Source organism: Anomaloglossus baeobatrachus, chromosome 8 (genome assembly GCF_048569485.1).
Source record: "Anomaloglossus baeobatrachus isolate aAnoBae1 chromosome 8, aAnoBae1.hap1, whole genome shotgun sequence".
In the NCBI taxonomy this organism is placed as follows: domain Eukaryota; kingdom Metazoa; phylum Chordata; class Amphibia; order Anura; family Aromobatidae; genus Anomaloglossus; species Anomaloglossus baeobatrachus.
In genome coordinates, this window is record NC_134360.1 from 184,111,164 (window position 1) to 184,128,774 (window position 17,611).

The 17,611-nt window shown below is 41.4% G+C and overlaps 1 protein-coding gene across 2 annotated transcripts in view; it reads left to right on the forward strand.

Moving 5' to 3' along the window:
• The first annotated feature begins 1,231 nt into the window (after nt 1-1,231).
• Nucleotides 1,232-17,611, forward strand: part of LOC142250154 (calcium-activated chloride channel regulator 1-like) — an 80,540-nt gene continuing 64,160 nt past the window's right edge. For both annotated transcript variants that reach the window (XM_075322288.1, XM_075322287.1), the window contains exons 1-3: nt 1,232-1,396; nt 12,767-12,907; nt 16,525-16,675. In XM_075322288.1, coding sequence (XP_075178403.1) covers nt 1,238-1,396; nt 12,767-12,907; nt 16,525-16,675 — 451 coding nt within the window. In that variant the 5' untranslated portion in view covers nt 1,232-1,237. The remainder of the gene's footprint in view (nt 1,397-12,766; nt 12,908-16,524; nt 16,676-17,611) is intronic.

Consider the following 17,611-nt stretch of genomic DNA (forward strand, 5'->3'; position numbering starts at 1 on the left):
AGTGTCCCAGTGGCGGTAGCAGGTGGCCGGAAATGTTCAGTTCCGGAGCTGCTCCATCTTCTTATAGCGGCCGCTGCTGGGAATTGTATATCCGCCTCCTGTTGAATAAAATGGGAGGCCATCAATGTCAAAGCAGTGGACAACCTTTTTAAGTTTCTTTTCTAAAGGGGACAGGAAGGGGTGGCGATGGCAAGAAATGTTAAAATAGGGGAGTCCATTTCAGCCTAGCCTTAAGGGCACTTTACACGCAGCGATATCACTATCGATATCGCTAGCGAACGTACCCGCCCCTGTCGGTTGTGCGTCACGGGCAAATTGCTGCCCGTGGTGCACAACATCGCTTACACCTGTCACACATACTTACCTGCCTAGCGACGTCGCTGTGGCAAACCGCCTCCTTTCTAAGGGGGCGGTTCATGCGGCGTCACTAAGCGGCCGCCCAATAGAAGCAGAGGAGCGGAGATGAGCACGACGAACATCCCGCCCACCTCCTTCCTTCCTCATTGCGGGCGGCCGCAGGTAAGATGTTCCTCGGTTCTTGCGGTGTCACACGTAGCGATGTGTGCTGCCGCAGGAACGACGAACAATCTGCGTCCTGGAACAGCAACGATAATCGGGAAAGGAACGACGCGTTTCACACGCAACGACGCCGCTAACGAGGCCGGATGTGCGTCACAAATTCCGTGACCCCCCAACGACATCTCGTTGGCGATGTTGTTGCGTGTAAAGCGGCCTTTACTCCTCATGTCATAGTTTAGTTGAATTTGTACTCTAAAATCACAACTGTATTGGCAAAGAATTTCACGAGAGGGAAAGGGCACCAAGCAGAAGTCTCTAGAATGCAAGGATGGTGGGTTCCCCCACCCTAAACAAATATAACTACTAGATTGCAGCATAGTTGATTGCTTATTTGATAAGAAATACTTATTCTATCTCACCTACAGCAATTTCAGAGTTGTAAACACGGCAATATAAAGAACCCATAGCTTCTGTGACTAAACTATCCTCTCTCCTCATAAATCTAATTTTTCCTGTTCTTTGATAATTCATTTCCTTATTACAATGGCAAATTGCTGACTTTTAATAATAAGTTACAAATCACTGTATTACAAACACTAATATGGAAGGAAAAATAATCTACAGTAACAAGGTCCATATAGAGCTGCTGATAAAGAAATGGCAGTATAAATAGGTTTTTTAGGCACTTAGCGTAAGAATTGAGAGTAAAAGAAGTGAGATGGCGTGCCGCGTCATTTTCTATTTATCTTTGCTATTCCACGTGCTTTCCATAGGCAGCAGTTCTCTAGTGCAGCTAAAAAATGGAGGATACCAGGATATTGTCCTTGCAATCCACCCAGGAATACCTGAAAATCAAAAAATTGTTGAAAATTTACAGGTAAGAATCTAAGAAATTGGTATTAACGTATTGTTGATTTCACCTACACTTTTCCGTTATAAGGGAACCTTCATGCCCAATTTTTGTCTACAGCTTTTAGTGCAAAATGTTTTTTGGTTTTTTTTTTTTGTCCTTGTCAGCTCCTTTATGAATTTTTTTTATTATATTTTGTGTATTTTTGCAGTTTTTTTTTCAAAATGATGTGTTTTATCACCTGCCTTTTCATTGCGTTTTTCACATTAGAAGTCATGTGGTTCCATTTCTATTTATCATAGAATTAAGATGAAATTTATAATGTCAAAACTGTAACAAAAAACGCAACAAAAACTGGAATTCAAATTAACACATTAATTTTTTTTAAAGTGGAGAAAAAAAGTAATCAAGGTCTGTGGGAGAGAAACGGACAGGAAATAAATAAATAAATTAGTTAATTAATGAATAAAAAAAAGTGTGCTTAATAAGCCTCATATTTTCCTAATGACTTGAAAATTCATCAAAAGGGCTTAAGTTAGAAATGTGTCAAAAGGAAAAGAAACAACAAAAACAATTAAAAAGAGAAATGCTTACAAAAACACTTAAAATTCATGGAATTTTTTAAAACCCTGAAAAAAAAACAATGAAACACTGTTTTCTTTAGTTATTTATCTATATTTAAATTGCTGTTTTCCCTTTAGATGTAGGCAAAGTTTTGAAACCTTATTTATATCCAACATCATTTTTGATTACTTTGTTTTACCAACAAAATACTACTACACTAAATGTCAAATCAGGAGTACATATATAGTCATGGCTGAAAGTGTTGGCACCCTTAAAGTTGTTCCAAAAAATGAAATATTTCAGAAAGAAAATTATTGCAATTAAACATGTTTTGTTATACATGTTTTATTCTTTTGTGTGTATTAAAACAACACAAAAAAATGGGAAAAAAAAGTGAAATTGGACATAATTTCATACAAAACCTCCCATATTATTGGCACATTTCTAAAATTGTGGGTAAACAACTTTGTTTCAAGTATGTGATGCTCCTTCAAGCTTACCTGGAGCAAGTAACAGGTGTGAGCAATCTGAAAATCACACCTGAAACCAGATAAAAAGGGGAGAAGTTAACTAAATCTTTGCATTGTGTGTCTGTGTGCGCCACACTAAGCATAGCGAACAGAAAGAGGAGAAGAGAACTGTCTGATGACTTGAGAACAAAAATTGTTGAAAAATAACAAACTCAAGGTTACAAGTCCATCTCCAGAGATCTTGATGTCCTTTTATCCATGGTGCTCAAGATAATCAAGAACATTACAACCCATGGCACTATAGCTAATGTCCTTGGACATAGACAGCAGAGAAAAATTGATGAAAAGTTCCAATGCAGGATAGTCCGGATGATGGATAAGCAGCTCCAATCAAGTTCCAAAGAAAGTCAAGCTGTCCTGCAGGCTCAGGGTGAATCAGTTTCGGCGCAAACTATCCATCCGAATTTCAATTAAATGAAACTCTATGGCAGGAGCCCCAGTAGAACCCCACTGATGACACAGACATAAAAAAGCTGGACTGCAGTTTTCCAAAATATACGCGAGTAAGCCAAAATCTTTTTGGAAAAGTTTCTTGTGGACAGATGAGACCAAGAGAGAGCTTTTTGGTGGTGCACAATATTCTAGTTTACCAAAAAACGGAATGAGGCCTCCAAAGAAAAGAGCACAGGACCTACAGTCAAATATGATGGAGGGGTTTTGGACTTTGTTTCTGCCTCTGGCACTTAGTGTGCAAGGCATCACAAAATCTGAAGATTATCAAAGGATTTTGGATGACGATGTAGTGCCTATTGTCAGAAAGTTGGGTTTGCGTTTTAGGTCATGGGTCTTCCAGCAGGACAATGACCTCAAACACACTTCAAGAAGCCCCGAAAAATGGATGGGAAAAAAAGAGCTGGAGAGTTCTGAAGTGGCAGCAATGAGTCTGAATCTAAATCCCATTGAACTCCTGTGGAGAGATCGAGAAATTGCTGTTGAGAGAAGGTGCCTTCAAATATGAGAGACCTGGAGCAGTTTGCAAAAGACAAATGGTTTCAGTTGAGAGGTGTAAGAAGCTTGTTGATAGTTATAGCAAGTGGTGGAATGCTGATATTTATTCCAAAGTTGAAGGTGCCAACAATTTTGTCCAGGAAAAACAAATTGCCGCTTGGATATGAAGCACCACAATTGAAGAGGAAAAAATGATCCAGTGAAGGGAAAACAAAACTATATGAATGGAATAAAAGTTCACATTTATTTTCTACTAGCTGTAGTACCCGGTGTTGCCCGGGATAGTAACTGTCTCTATGTCTGTCTCCCAGTCTCTGTCTGTGTGTCACTGTCTGTCTGTCTCTCTGTCTGTACCTTTCTTTGTCTGTCTGTGTCTATGTCTCTGTCTGTCTGTTTCTATCTCTCTTTCTATATTTGTATCAGTCTATCTGTCTCCAGCTCTGTGTCTGTCTCTATCTCTGTCTGTCTCTATATGTGTGTCTGTCTGTCTCTTTCTTTCCACGTCTTTCTCATTCCCCGTCTGTCTCTTGCCCCGTCTGTCTCTTTGTCCGTCTGTCTCTTTCCAGGGCTATCTCTTTCCAGAGCTGTCTCTTTGCCTGTCTGTCTCTTTGCTTGTCTATCTCTTTGCCCGTCTATCTCTTTGTCCAGCTGTCTTTTTGCCCGGCTGTCTCTTTCCAGGGCTGTCTCTTTCTAGGGCTGTCTCTTTCTCGGTCTGTTTATTTCCAGGGCCGTCTCTTTCCCCGTCTGTCTCTTTCCAGGGCTGTCTCTTTGCCTGTCTGTCTCTTTGCCCATCTGTCTCTTTGCCTGTCTGTCTCTTTGTCCGGCTGTCTTTTTGCCCGGCTGTCTCTTTCCAGGGCTATCTCTTTCCCGGTCTCTTTCTTTCCAAGGCTGTCTCTTGGCTGTGTCTTTCCCCATCTGTCTCTTTGCCCGTCTGTCTCTTTCCAGGTCTGTCACTTTCCAGGGCTGTCTCTTTGCCCGTCTGTCTCTTTGCCCGGCTGTCTCTTTGCCCGGCTGTCTCTTTGCCCGTCTGTCTCTTTGCCCGTCTGTCTCTTTGCCCGTCTGTCTCTTTGCCCATCTGTCTCTTTGCCCGTCTGTCTCTTTGCCCGGCTGCCTCTTTGCCCAGCTGTCTCTTTGCCCAGCTGTCTCTTTCCAGGGCTGTCTCTTTCCAGGGCTGTCTCTTTCCAGGGCTGTCTCTTTCCAGGGCTGTCTCTTTACCCATCTGTCTCTTTGCCCATCTGTCTCTTTCCCGGGCTGTCTCTTTCCAGGACTGTCTCTTTTCCCGTCTGTCTCTTTGCCCATCTGTCTCTTTGCCCGGCTGTCTCTTTGCCCGGCTCTCTCTTTGCCCGGCTGTCTCTTTGCCTGGCTGTCTCTATGCCAGTCTGTCTCTTTGCCCGTCTGTCTCTTTGCCCGTCTGTCTCTTTGCCCGTTTGCCTCTTTCCAGGGCTGTCTCTTTGCCCTTCTGTCTCTTTGCCTGTCTGTCTCTATGCCCGTCTGTCTCTTTGCCCGCCTGTCTCTTTGCCCGGATGTCTCTTTCCATGTCTGTCTCTTTTCCCATCTGTCTCTTTCTCCATCTCTTTCTTTCCCCGTCTGTTTCTTTCCCCGTCTGTTTCTTTCCCCGTCTGTCTCTTTCCCCGTCTGTCTCTTTCCCCGTCTGTCTCTTTTCCTGTCTGTCTCTTTTCCCATCTGTCTCTTTCCAGGTCTGTCTCTTTGCCCATCTGTCTCTTTGCCCATCTGTCTCTTTGCCCATCTGTCTCTTTGCCCATCTGTCTCTGTCTGTTTCTTTCCACGTCTGTCTCGGTCTGTGTCTCTGCCTGTGTCTCTGTCTGTCTCTTTCTGTCTGTCTCTATCCGTCTCACCACCGACATCATATTACCTCACACATAAGCTTCTTATACTAACAGTTTATTTTGTTCCTATAGCAACCACTGACAGTTGCTATTAATAGCCTGCAGCTCTCACCCCTATTCAGTTTAATGGAGGCAGGATTTTTAGAGTAACTGTAAAGCGCGAGGTTAAATTTTCCCATCAAAACATATTCTATGACGTTTCCTGAGTCACATGGGGCGTCTGTGCAAAATGTCATGATTGTAAATACGACGGTGCAAATTCCTTTAGCGGACATACACACATACATATACACATACATACATACATACACTGAGCTTTATATATTAGATTTAAAATTTGATATGGATACAGCTCATTTTGGGTGGTTTGAGTGAAATCATGTCCAATTTGCCTTTTTACTCTATTTTTTTTGTGTTGTCCAAATACACACAAAGGAACTAAACATGTGTATAACAAAGCACGTGTAATTGCAATAATTTTCCGTGAGAAATACTTAATTTTCTGTAACAATTTCAAGGGTGCCAACACTTTCAGCCATGACTGCACCCACAATAGCAAGCCACCACATCCTCTGGAAAAAAAAATAGGGAACGAGCACACAGTGTCTGACTTCTGGCAATAAAGTTTAAGAAGAAAGTTTGGTTAATGTCTTGAAAGTGTTAAGAGAAAATGTATTAAAATATTCTGGTCCAAAAGTCAATATCTTAAGAGATAAAATGAGATGACTATTTTATTGTAGTCTTGAAAGGCAATAATTGGTTATGGAATTTGTCTTCGGCAATACAATTTTATGACTTGTTTCCGTCTTAACTGTGTAATGCTATGTAAGCTTAGTTTATATAGATTCCACACTATAACTGATTACAGAAACATAGCCATTTCCAGGATCTTATCAATAAAATGTTTTTGATTTTTACTAAATATTGTGTTTTAGCACCTGCATTTTTGTTGAATTTTTCCCATTAGAAGTGATGTGATTGCATTTCTATCTCTCAGGCCATGGTCACACGACCATCTTTCTCTCATCCAAGAAAATCAGATCAATTATCCTAGCCCCACTCTGATCAGAGTTTAATCGGACACAAAACTAAAGCTCCAGTGACTACCCCAGAATTATGTAAGCAATAAAAGGGCCACTGAACAAAAAAGGAACCAAGAAAGTTATTGGCGAAATACAAAATTTTTTATTAATAATAAAAGGGAACAAGAGACAGACAGTGAGGGCAATCAAGATGGAAAATATTGCCTGACATAGAGTTGCACACAAGCGCGCCACCTGATGGCAGGAAAAGCTGCTGGTCCAAGGTACAACATAGAATTCACTATCACATAAGCCAAGGGGGAGAGTGAGGTGTCATATACAAATTAATAAATAAAGATCACCCCAAAAGTGCTTCCTCCCTAACCAGGCATAATCATATCAGCATATTGTTACCTTGAGACATAATATACGCCACTGCAACAGCCAAGACAGGTTGCAGGGGCGGGGCCTCGACATGTGGCTTCATCAGAAGGCATGGCCAAAGTGCAAAGTGCTGAGGTTTATATGTGAATATACAAAGGCCAACAGGCAAATCAGCGCGCTCCACATCATGATACCCAACTCCCGCGGCGGAGCACGCAGAGCGAATCAGGTGTAAACAACCGGAGGACATGCATCATCCCCCCATTTGGCCCGTAAGCACTACCAGGGCCCCACCACAGGAGACGTGAGCAGCGCAGGTACGCAGCGCGTCTGTGCCGGGAAGAAGCAGTCCAAAAGCATAGTCCCGCCCGCCGTGCGCCGAAGTGTAGGACAGAGCCCATCTCCAAGAAAGGGAGGAACAAGATAGCTCCCAATAACATGGAGACACCCCACCGCCCGCGCCACAGCAGGGAAGTGTGTAAAAATGCTAGGCCGCCCATCCACCTCAATGCAAGGATATATGGATAAAACATTGAGGTGGGGGCCGGATGAATGCATCAAGAGTTGGAGACACATAAAAATAGCACCCTATTTGATCAAGGAGTAAAAAAGATATATGGAGATATTGTATCATCCCGCCCACTCTGATGTAAAATGTAAGCATCATAGAAGGGTGAGGGTAAAAGAGACAACTCCCAACTCACCATAGTAGCATGCCAAAATATCTGAAAGCAGGTAAAGTCAATCCAACATAAACAGATAAATTGACTATCAAGATGAAAGGTGACTGACCTAAGGCTGTAACGGACTATAAGATTATTGACAAAAAGCACAAAAATAAACAGCAACATAATAATTAAGCCTCATAATCCACACATTAAAAATATAATATCTGTTATAGAGACACATAAAAATTTTAATGTCTCATATTGAAGGCATAATCAAAATATACATATATTATAGTCAGAATCAAATACAAAAAATTCAAAAAATTATGAAAAATATATGAAAGTCTTCAGAGTAATGTAGGCCAGATAGCTGTATTCCGCAGCTCTTTATCAGTTGTATCTGTTCCGGTCCGAGATTTCAGCCATATACTGCTATCGAATCTCAGCAACATAGAAAAAGAATGTGATGGAGGGCCTATGAAAACATAAACCCACAATATTAAAAACAAAAATTAAAAACACACAAAAATGGCCACAAAAAGACCCAATAAAATGTACACAAAACTAGTTACAGAAAATACTTGTAACTGCCTCTTTAAACCTGGGGGAGTGACTATCTCCAAGGTAATAATTCACCTTGTCTCTTTCTGTAAGAGTTTCTTTTTCATGTCACCTCCCCTAATACTCATGTAGACGTGGTCAATTCCACGTATACATAGATCATAAATGTTACTGGCATGATGGTAGAAAAAATGTTTTGGAATAGTTTTCAATTTTTCAAGCTCTAAGGATATTGCAGCATTCCTAATATCTCTTACATGCTCTTCCGAGCGAACCCTTAGGCTCCATGTGGTGATGCCAATATAAATCAGTCCACAGGGGCAAGTAGCGTGACAAATGACTGCCTCCATATTACAATTAATAATAACCCTTTACCATATCAAAACCTTGTCATGGCTAGCCCAATCTCCAGACCTGAACCTCACTGAAAACCTCTGGAATATAATCAAGAGTAAGATGGAGAGTCACAAAACATCAAATAAAGAAGAACTGCTTACAATTTTGCACCAGGAGTGGCATTAGGTCACCCAAAAGCAGGGTGAAAGACTGGTGGAAAGCATGCCAAGACACATGAAAGCTGTGATTAAAAGTCATGATTATTCCACAAAATATTGATTTCTGAACTCTTCCTGAGGTAAAACATTGGTATTGTTGTTTCTAAAGGATTATGAACTTGTTTTCTTTGCATTATTTGCAGTCGGAAAGCAATGCCTTTTTTGTTACTTTGACCATTTTTTATTTTCAGAAAATAAATGCAAATTTTTTTGCTTGGAAATTTGGAGACATTGTCAGTAGTTTATAGAATAAAAGAACAATTTACATTTTACTCAAAAATATACCTATAAAGAGAAAAATCAGAAAACCTGACAATTTGGAAGTGGTCTCTTAATTTTTGCCGGATCTGTATATATTTACACATAAATTTCTATCTGTCTCATTCTGCAAGTCCGTGAAAATCGGACTACATTTGGATTTCATCCGAATGTTGTTCAATTTTTTTCACAGACTCATTGACTTACATGGCCAAGTGCAATCCAATTTATGGAGGCAACTCGTGCAAAATGCGATTTTTGTTTTCTTCATACAGACTTGGTCGGAGGAAAAAGTAGGACTTGTGCACAACTCCATAAAATAACATTGGTCCGAGTGCTATCCAATGTTTTATCAGATTCTACTTAGATCGAAAATATGGTTGTCTCCACAAGCCATTATAGAATAACATGAGTTGAAATTTACTATGTCAAAATTGTAACAAAACAGACACAGCAAAATGAAATTCATATTAACGTTTGTATTTTTTGAAGAGGGGAAAAGAATACAAGTCTATGCTTGAGAAGCCAACAGAAAAATATATTTAAAAAAAAAAAAGGGGAAAAATGTCCATCTCCTTAAAATAGAGGTTAATCAAAAAAGTCCATGGAGCCTCTGTTAGGAGTCTCGAAATGGAAAAGTAGCCAAATATCCCTTCGGGAAGGACCTAGCCAAGGAGTGGCTCTTTTTAGGAGACCACCAAACTACCATATTAAGTGGCCCTTTTAGTCAATATCCAACCCTTGACTAGTTTAAAGATATGACAAGGGAAATACCAAGGCCAGGTATATATCCACAGACAGCTGTTTCGGGGTATTGCCCCTCATCAGTGTGGAGTAGGATTTTGGCCAGGTGGGAGCAATGCCTAGTAGACCAACAAGACAAAACAATCACTGATCTCGAGGAGACCAGCCAGAGAAAACACTGCCGGCAGCCAGCAAAGGCGCTCAACACAGTGAAATCCTAGGTGCATTGCCCCCTGGGAAGTATGAAAATCAAAAAAGTCCATGCAGCCTCTGTTAGGAGTCTCGACATGGAAAGGAGTGGCTCTTTTTAGGAGACCATCATAACCACCATATTAAGTGGCCCCTTTAGTCAACATCCAACTCTTGACGAGTTTAAAGATATGACAAGGGAAATACGAATGCCAGGTATCCATCCACAGACAGCTGTTTCGGGGTATTGCCCCTCATCAGTGTGGAGTAGGATTTTGGCTAGGTGGGAGCAATGCCTAGTAGACCAACAAGACAAAACAATCACTGATAGAGGTTAAGAAATAAGCTGCAGAAAATTCATGAAAATGTCAAGGGCAAATTTGTTAAAATAATCTTATACAAAAGTGAATATCCTAAGGGCAAGATGAGATGATTAACTTATTTTAGCCTTGAAAGGCAATAATTGAAATTTGTCTTCGGCAATGCAATTTTATGATTTGTTTGGGACTTGACTTTTAATGGTACCAAAACTTATTTTATATATATTCCATGCTATAACTTACAGAAACTTAGCTTCCAGGATCTAGCTTTATTTCCCGGAAAGCAATCTGGCCTTATTTGACTTAACATTTTACTGCGGCTACAAAGAAAGACTTTGAAACTAAATAGCATGGTAATAAAAACTAATAAACAGATAATTCAGCCAATATATCCATAAGTAGTTTATAACACAATCTGAACACGTGTTTAGTTTTTTTTTTTCAATAGAAAAAGAAATGATAAATATTCTGCCGGTAAAAATATAATATATACAAGAATTGACCGAAAGGTAAAAAAACAGGTATACCAAAACATGGCACCTGTAAGGCACACTCAAGGCATTACAAAAGCAGGAGGACAAATAGAGTAAAGTGCAAGTAAACAGTTTATTAAGGAACAACTGGCATGAATAAAATCGGCAGCAGAACATGCCGATTGGGCAGATAAAAATTGTAAGGATACGGAATACAAATATAAGAATGTAAAAAGGAGACTGAGATCTGGGTCCTTTTAAATGGTTAAACTCGAACACCCCACATGTAATGATTATAAATATAGGGGTTTTGCAAATAAGTAATTATACACTCTGACATTACAAGGAATTGCTACATATATTTGACATAATAGTATTTAAAAGTATCATATTTAAGCAATTCACAAAAGAACCAGTACAGAGAAGTATAGGAGCTCTAAGGTGACGATATTAAATATGCAAAACCAAGCTATACAAAATTGAACCACATGGTGGTGCTAGCGAGTACCACATAGAACACAACAGATTAGAGCAAACAGACCCTGATTAGTTAAATAAACATACCCATGGTGATTGCACAAAAAGCTTAGAGTGCAGCAGAGACCCCCTGGAAAAAGAGCCCCGACGAATACGTTTCACGGTCAAGCAGGTAGGATCATTTCATCAGGGGGAGTGGTGGGACGCCATGGAGCAGCCATGTACTTTTATACATGGCGCCCTGTCGCTCCAGCTGCTCCGCCCCCCAAAGCGTCAGCGCGAATGGACCAATCGCGGCTGGCACCTGGCGCCGTCAGCCGTCAATGCCCCAAATCGGTAGCGCGCATGCGCGGAAAACAGGGACGCGTCACCCGGAATCTGCGCATGCGCGCAGGCGATAGTGGCGCCGACAGGGCCGGGCCAGCAAGTCATTGATGCACTCGCACAGACAGGGGGAGGAGAAGCGGGAGCGCACATATAGAACAAGGAAAAGGTAATTACAAGCGGTGAAGGCACAAATGGGAGACACATCATATAAAGCAGCACAAGTTTTCAGTATCGCTTCCAGCATCCCAGATGTGGCACATGAAGGAAGGAAAGTAGATAAACCATATGTCCATGTCCATCAGCTGATACCAAAAAAGTGTAGGTTCCACTTGAGTGCCAGAAAAAGAGAAATAAATATATCTGAAAATTAAAGTAAACAAAATAGAATTAAAAACAAGGCACAAAAACCAGGGGGATAAAAGGGGAAGGCGATTATCGTAAGAAGGGCGCAAAACTCAGATGCTCATTAAGCCCCCTTGGTGATAATGTTCCCAAAGTATAGATCCAGCGTGTTTCGCGCTGGGTGAGTACTTTGCGTACATTCCCACCCCTCGCCCCCCCATGTATGACATCAATGCCCCTGATCTTCAGGGACATTGGGTCACAGTCATAGGCGGCATGAAAATGACGAGGGAGGGTTTTTAAGGTGGAAATGTCAACCACTGTCCGGGCAGCAGCAATGTCCCTCACATGCTCCCTCACACGTCTGCGCAGTTCTCTGCTAGTAAGGCCCACATATATCATGCGGCACCCGCACGTGGCATAATATACCACATTGCTGGTACCGCACGATATGTAGTGGCGAATATGAAAACTGCGCAGACCATCCGCGGAAGTGAAGGAGGAAATGCGGAGGACATTGCTGCAGGCCAGACAGTGGCCGCAAGGGAAACAACCCCTAAGGGGGTACCAAGATCCAGATTTATCTGCACAATCGGCTTGTTGTGCTGCCGATTTTATTCATTCCAGTTGTTCCTTAATAAACTGTTTACTTGCACTTTACTCTATTTGTCCTCCTGCTTCGGTAAAAATATATACAGTATGTTAGATCGCTAAAAAAAAAAAAATGTAAAATTACTTTGCAAGATGTATATTATTTTTTTTAATTATGTTAAATAAAATTATAAACATATATTCAATAAATAATAATAATAATAAAAAGTAGTATATTGTTTATATAGTTGAACCAAATAATTTTCCAGAGCCAGGTCCAATGGAAATGCGGAAATGTCATTATTCGGTAGCAGCAGGACCAGTGCTTGGTGAATATCCTCCTACCTTCCAGTATCCCTTGCACTTTTTTAATTAGTAGACCTGATGTGACATTATACATGTGTCAGGCCACAATGATGACATGGCGCCCCTACCAATCAGAAGAGGCATTGGGGGACATTTCATGGGCTGCAGTCAATCTGCCACGAACTACTGACATAATCGCTAAACAATGGCGTTATGTACATTTTTGCTCTAGTTGTATAATATTTTGATTATATGAATTTTAACTATTCTTCTTACAATTTATCCTAACAAGAATATGATAAAAGAGGGCTCAAACTATATGTTCTCGGCCACAAAAAACAGACTTTTCATACAGAGTGCCAAAATCTTAATTCCACTTACTTGGAGAAAAAACTCTGCATATCTCAAAACAAGAACTGAAACATATGATAAGGTAGGAAACTCAAAATTGTTTAATTACCATTAAAAATAATTTTTTTGAGTGAATATAAATACATAAAATGTGTAACGGAAATTTCTTTGAGACATATCAAAGTATGGTGGCTTCCAAGTGCTCATACTCCCTTGGATCATTGAAAGGGGCAGAAGTGCTCAGCCAAGCGCAGCTATGCCCAGAAAGTGGAGCTGGATTTACAGACTTTATATTGAGGCCTACACTAGGCATCTAGTAGAACATTGCTTGGCTTAAAGGGAACCTGTCAGGTCAAAAAAGCTTTATAAGGCCCCTTTCACACTTCAGTGATTCTGGTACGTTTGTGCTTTTTTTAAAACGTACCAGAATCACTGACATACGCAGACCCATTATAATCAATGGGTCTGCTCACACATCAGTGATTTTTCACTGAACGTGTCTCCGTGCAGCATTCACGCGTGGCTGTGATTCTGCACGGAGACATGTCAGTTTTTTTATGGCATCACTGATGACCCACGGACCACACTATGGTGTGATCCGTGTGTGATCAGTGAAACATGTACCAGAAAATCACGGACATATTAAATATTAAATATTTTCAACTCACCTTGCCTGTGATTCGCTGTGCAGCCTCTGTTCTCGGCAGCTTCTGCCTGGCTCATGAATATTCATGAGGGGCAGGAAAACCCGACCAGGAAGTAGCTGCACAGAGCGGTGGCCGGACGCTGGAGACCCGAGGAGATCAGCACCATGGACAGCAGCAGTGAAAGCAGGTGAGTAATGTCCATATGCAATCACGGATCATGGATTGCACATGGACAACCCACGTGTGCCGTGAATCACGGAACACGGAGGGACATGTGCGTGTTTTACACGTCAGTGAAGAACGTCAGTGTTTTTCACTGACGTGTGAAACGGGCCTAACCTACAAGCAGGAGCATGTGTGAGCTAGTAACCCTTTCCTACCTATCCCTGTCGGGGCTTCAGACGGGCACTGCGCATGCTCAGAAGACTCCTGCGGTTCCGGACATGCGCAGCGTGCATCTGAACCTGGCAAGTAAACATTCTGAAGGAGCTGACGGTGACATCGCTCATGTAAATCTATGGCATCAGCCACGGCCACAGGGGCATGATACCACGGAAAGCAAGCAAATGCCCACAGGGCGATGCGACACCGAAGGGGCTAGAGACCTGCTCATTTACTCAGGGAACATGTAAGTAATAAAATGTTATTTTATTACTTTCATATTACACATTATTACAACACAGGGATGGGTAGGAAGGGGTTAATAGCTCACACATGCTCCTGCTTGTAGGTTATAATGCTTTTTTGACCTGACCGATTCCCTTTAACACTTCTGCACCTTCATGTTAATGATCGATGAGGATCTCTTTACCCAAATCCGACCAATTAAAACTTCTGACATGTCTCTATTGAATGTTAAAGGTTTTGTGTACTTGCAGTTGCTTTTTAAGTTTTTGAAGATCAAGGTTCTTTTCAGCTTTTGGAATAACAACATTTGGAATAACATATTGTCAACTATATGATTTTATAGTATACTTCTTAGTCTAGCTTTTTTATTTTTTTCTATTAGTATTAGATGTTTTTCCAAATTAAAGAATAATGTTAACAGGGAAAAAAAATATTTCTACCCAATATTTTGTGTTAAAGTGTAACCATTGTTTTAATTTTTATTTAATAAATTACCGTAATAGTACTCATGAAAATAAGTAACTTTAATATATTTTCAGGCAAATATACTTCTTTCTCTTCCTAGTGTTATGACTGTGTAATCAACTCACACTATATAAGTATGAAAAACACCGAAAATACTACAACTGACTCAGCCGGTTCATGTACAGACTAGAGATTTGGAACCCGCAGTCCCTAGTGGTTCCTGCGTGGGTTAGAATAACCCTAACCCCAGACTATTCTAGACACTGTTAACTTCTAATTGATGCCATATGTGTGTATTTCTCTCATTGGTGATCTGAGTTACAGATTTGTGTATATAAGGTGGAGACCACTGTTCAGACGTTGTCATGATTAAGGGCTCACGCCTGAAACGCGTTGACCCATTTGTCTGCCATTTATCTTTTTTTATTTATATTTTTATGGCATGAATAAAGGTATGTTTTTAAGAAATTTTTTGGAGAATAATTTTTGTGGATACTGGATACACCTTCTAAGCCCAGACTAAACTATGGCAACTCGGACCTTTGCTACCTGACTGGCCATCGAGTGCTTTACGTTCCTCCTAAGGAACCGGAGGGCAGAGTAGAGTGCAATATACCTACATAAAGGAAGGAGTGCTGAGATAGAAAGGGTTGTCAGAGTGAGTAAAAGTACAAAATAGCAAATGAAAGAATAAAGTACATACAGCGAGAGAGTATGCCCCCTACTACCTAACTACGGTAGAAACAGAAGCTATCTCCTACCCTGTTTCCCTGAAAATAAGACATCCCCTGAATAAGACCTAGTAGAGGTTTTACTGAATTGCTAAATATAAGTCCTCCCCCGAAAGTAAAGCCTGCTTTACACGGGACGACCGATCGTGCGATTTCACGATCGATCGTACCAACCCCCTGCCTGTGTCGCACAAAGTCGTGAAACCCCTGTCACACGTACTTACCTGCTGAGCGACCTCGCTGTGGGTGGCGAACGTCCACTTTCTGAATGGGGAGGGACGTTCGGCGTCACAGCGACATCACACAGCGGCCGGCCAATAGAAGCGGAGGGGCGGAGATAAGCAGGATGTAAACATCCCGCCCACCTCCTTCCTTCCGCATAGCCGGCGGAAGCCGTGGGACGCAGGTAAGCAGAGTTCATCACTCCCGTGGTGTCACACGGAGCGTCGTGTGCTGCCACGGGAACGATGAACAACCGGCACAAATAAAAATAAACGATATTATGAAACTGAGCGACGAGTACACGACTCACGATTTGTGAGCGATACTGCGTCGCTCAGAGGTTTCACACAAAACGACATCGTGTATGATGCCGGATGTGCGTCACGAAAACCATGACCCCGACGATGCATCGCACGATAGCTCGTCTCGTGTAAAGCACCCTTAAGACCTAGCAAACTTTTTGTTTGGAAGCATGCCCACCGAACAGAACACCAGGGCATGTTGTACATGGAAATAATGGCAGTAGCAAGACATTCTTGATAGGATTCACAGTTTGTCTGTTTATGCTGGTTTGTGATGACCACTACTGCACAGTGTATAATAAGTGTTCATTTTTTATTGTTCAACAATTAATGTGAATCCTTCTTCATGGAAAAATAAGACATCCCCTGAAAATAAGACCTAGCGCATCTTTGGGAGCAAAAATTAATATAATACACTGTCTTATTTTCGGGGAAACAGGGTATCTCAGTAATATAAAAATCTGTATTCACTTAAGACCGATTTTACTTGGAAAATGAGAATTTTGAGAAGGAAAGATCAATTTAGAAGGAAAAAGAAGTTAATTTCTCTCAAGATATATTATAAAGTTGTTTATTTTCATGTGCACTATTGATTTATGTAATAAAAATTAAAACAACGGTCACATTTTAAGGAAAAAGGAAACTTAATTATGGAATAATATGTACATTTACATTTTCACTCATTTGTATATTTTGTTAAACTAGGCAGACATTATTATAGCAACACCACATTTGAAAAATGGAGATGACCCATACACTTTACAGTACGGTCAATGTGGGGATAAAGGCGTATATATTCATTTTACCCCAGATTTCCTGGTAGATGATAAACTACTATCAGTATATGGACCCAGAGGTAAATCTAATATATAAAGCTCAGTGTATGTGTGTATGTGTGTATGTATGTATATCTGCTAAAGGAATCTGCACCGTCGCATTTACAATCATGAAATTTTGCACAGACACTCCATGTGACTCAGGGAACGTCATAGACTATGCTTTGACAGGAAAATTTAACGCCTTTACAGTTACACTCAAAAAAACATGTCTCCATTTAACTGAATGGAGGTGGGAGCTAAAGGTCATTAATAGCAACTGTCAGTGGTTGCTATAGGAACAAAATGGTAATATGATGTCAGTGGTGAGACGGATAGAGAGAGACAGAGACAGACAGACAGAGACACAGACAGAGACAGCCCTGGAAAGAGACAGCCATGGAAAGAGACAGCCCTGGAAAGAGACAGACGAGCAAAGAGGCAGAAGAGCAAAGAGACTGCCGGGTAAAGAGACAGCCCTGGCAAGAGACAGCCCTGGAAAGAGACAGTCCTGGAACGAGACAGACAGGCAAAAAGACAGACGAGCAAAGCGACAGATGGGCAAAGAGACAGACGGGCAAAGAGACAGACCTGGAAAGAGGCAGACCGGGCAAAGAGACAGACGGGCAAAGACACAGACGGGCAAAGAGACAGACGGGCAAAGAGACAGACGGGCAAAGAGACAGCCCTGGAAAGAGATAGCTGGGCAAAGAGACAGCCCTGGAAAGAGACAGCCCGGCAAAGAGACAGCCGGGAAAAGAGACAGCCCCGGAAAGAGACAGACCGGGCAAAGAGGCAGACCAGGAAAGAGACAGACCTGGAAAGAGACAGATGGGCAAAGAGACAGATGGGCAAAGATGCAGCCCTGGAAAGAGACAGCCGGGCACAGAGACAGCCTGGCACAGAGTCAGCCGGGGACAGAGACAGACTTGGAACGAGACTGACAGACAGATAGAGAGAGACAGACAGACACAGAC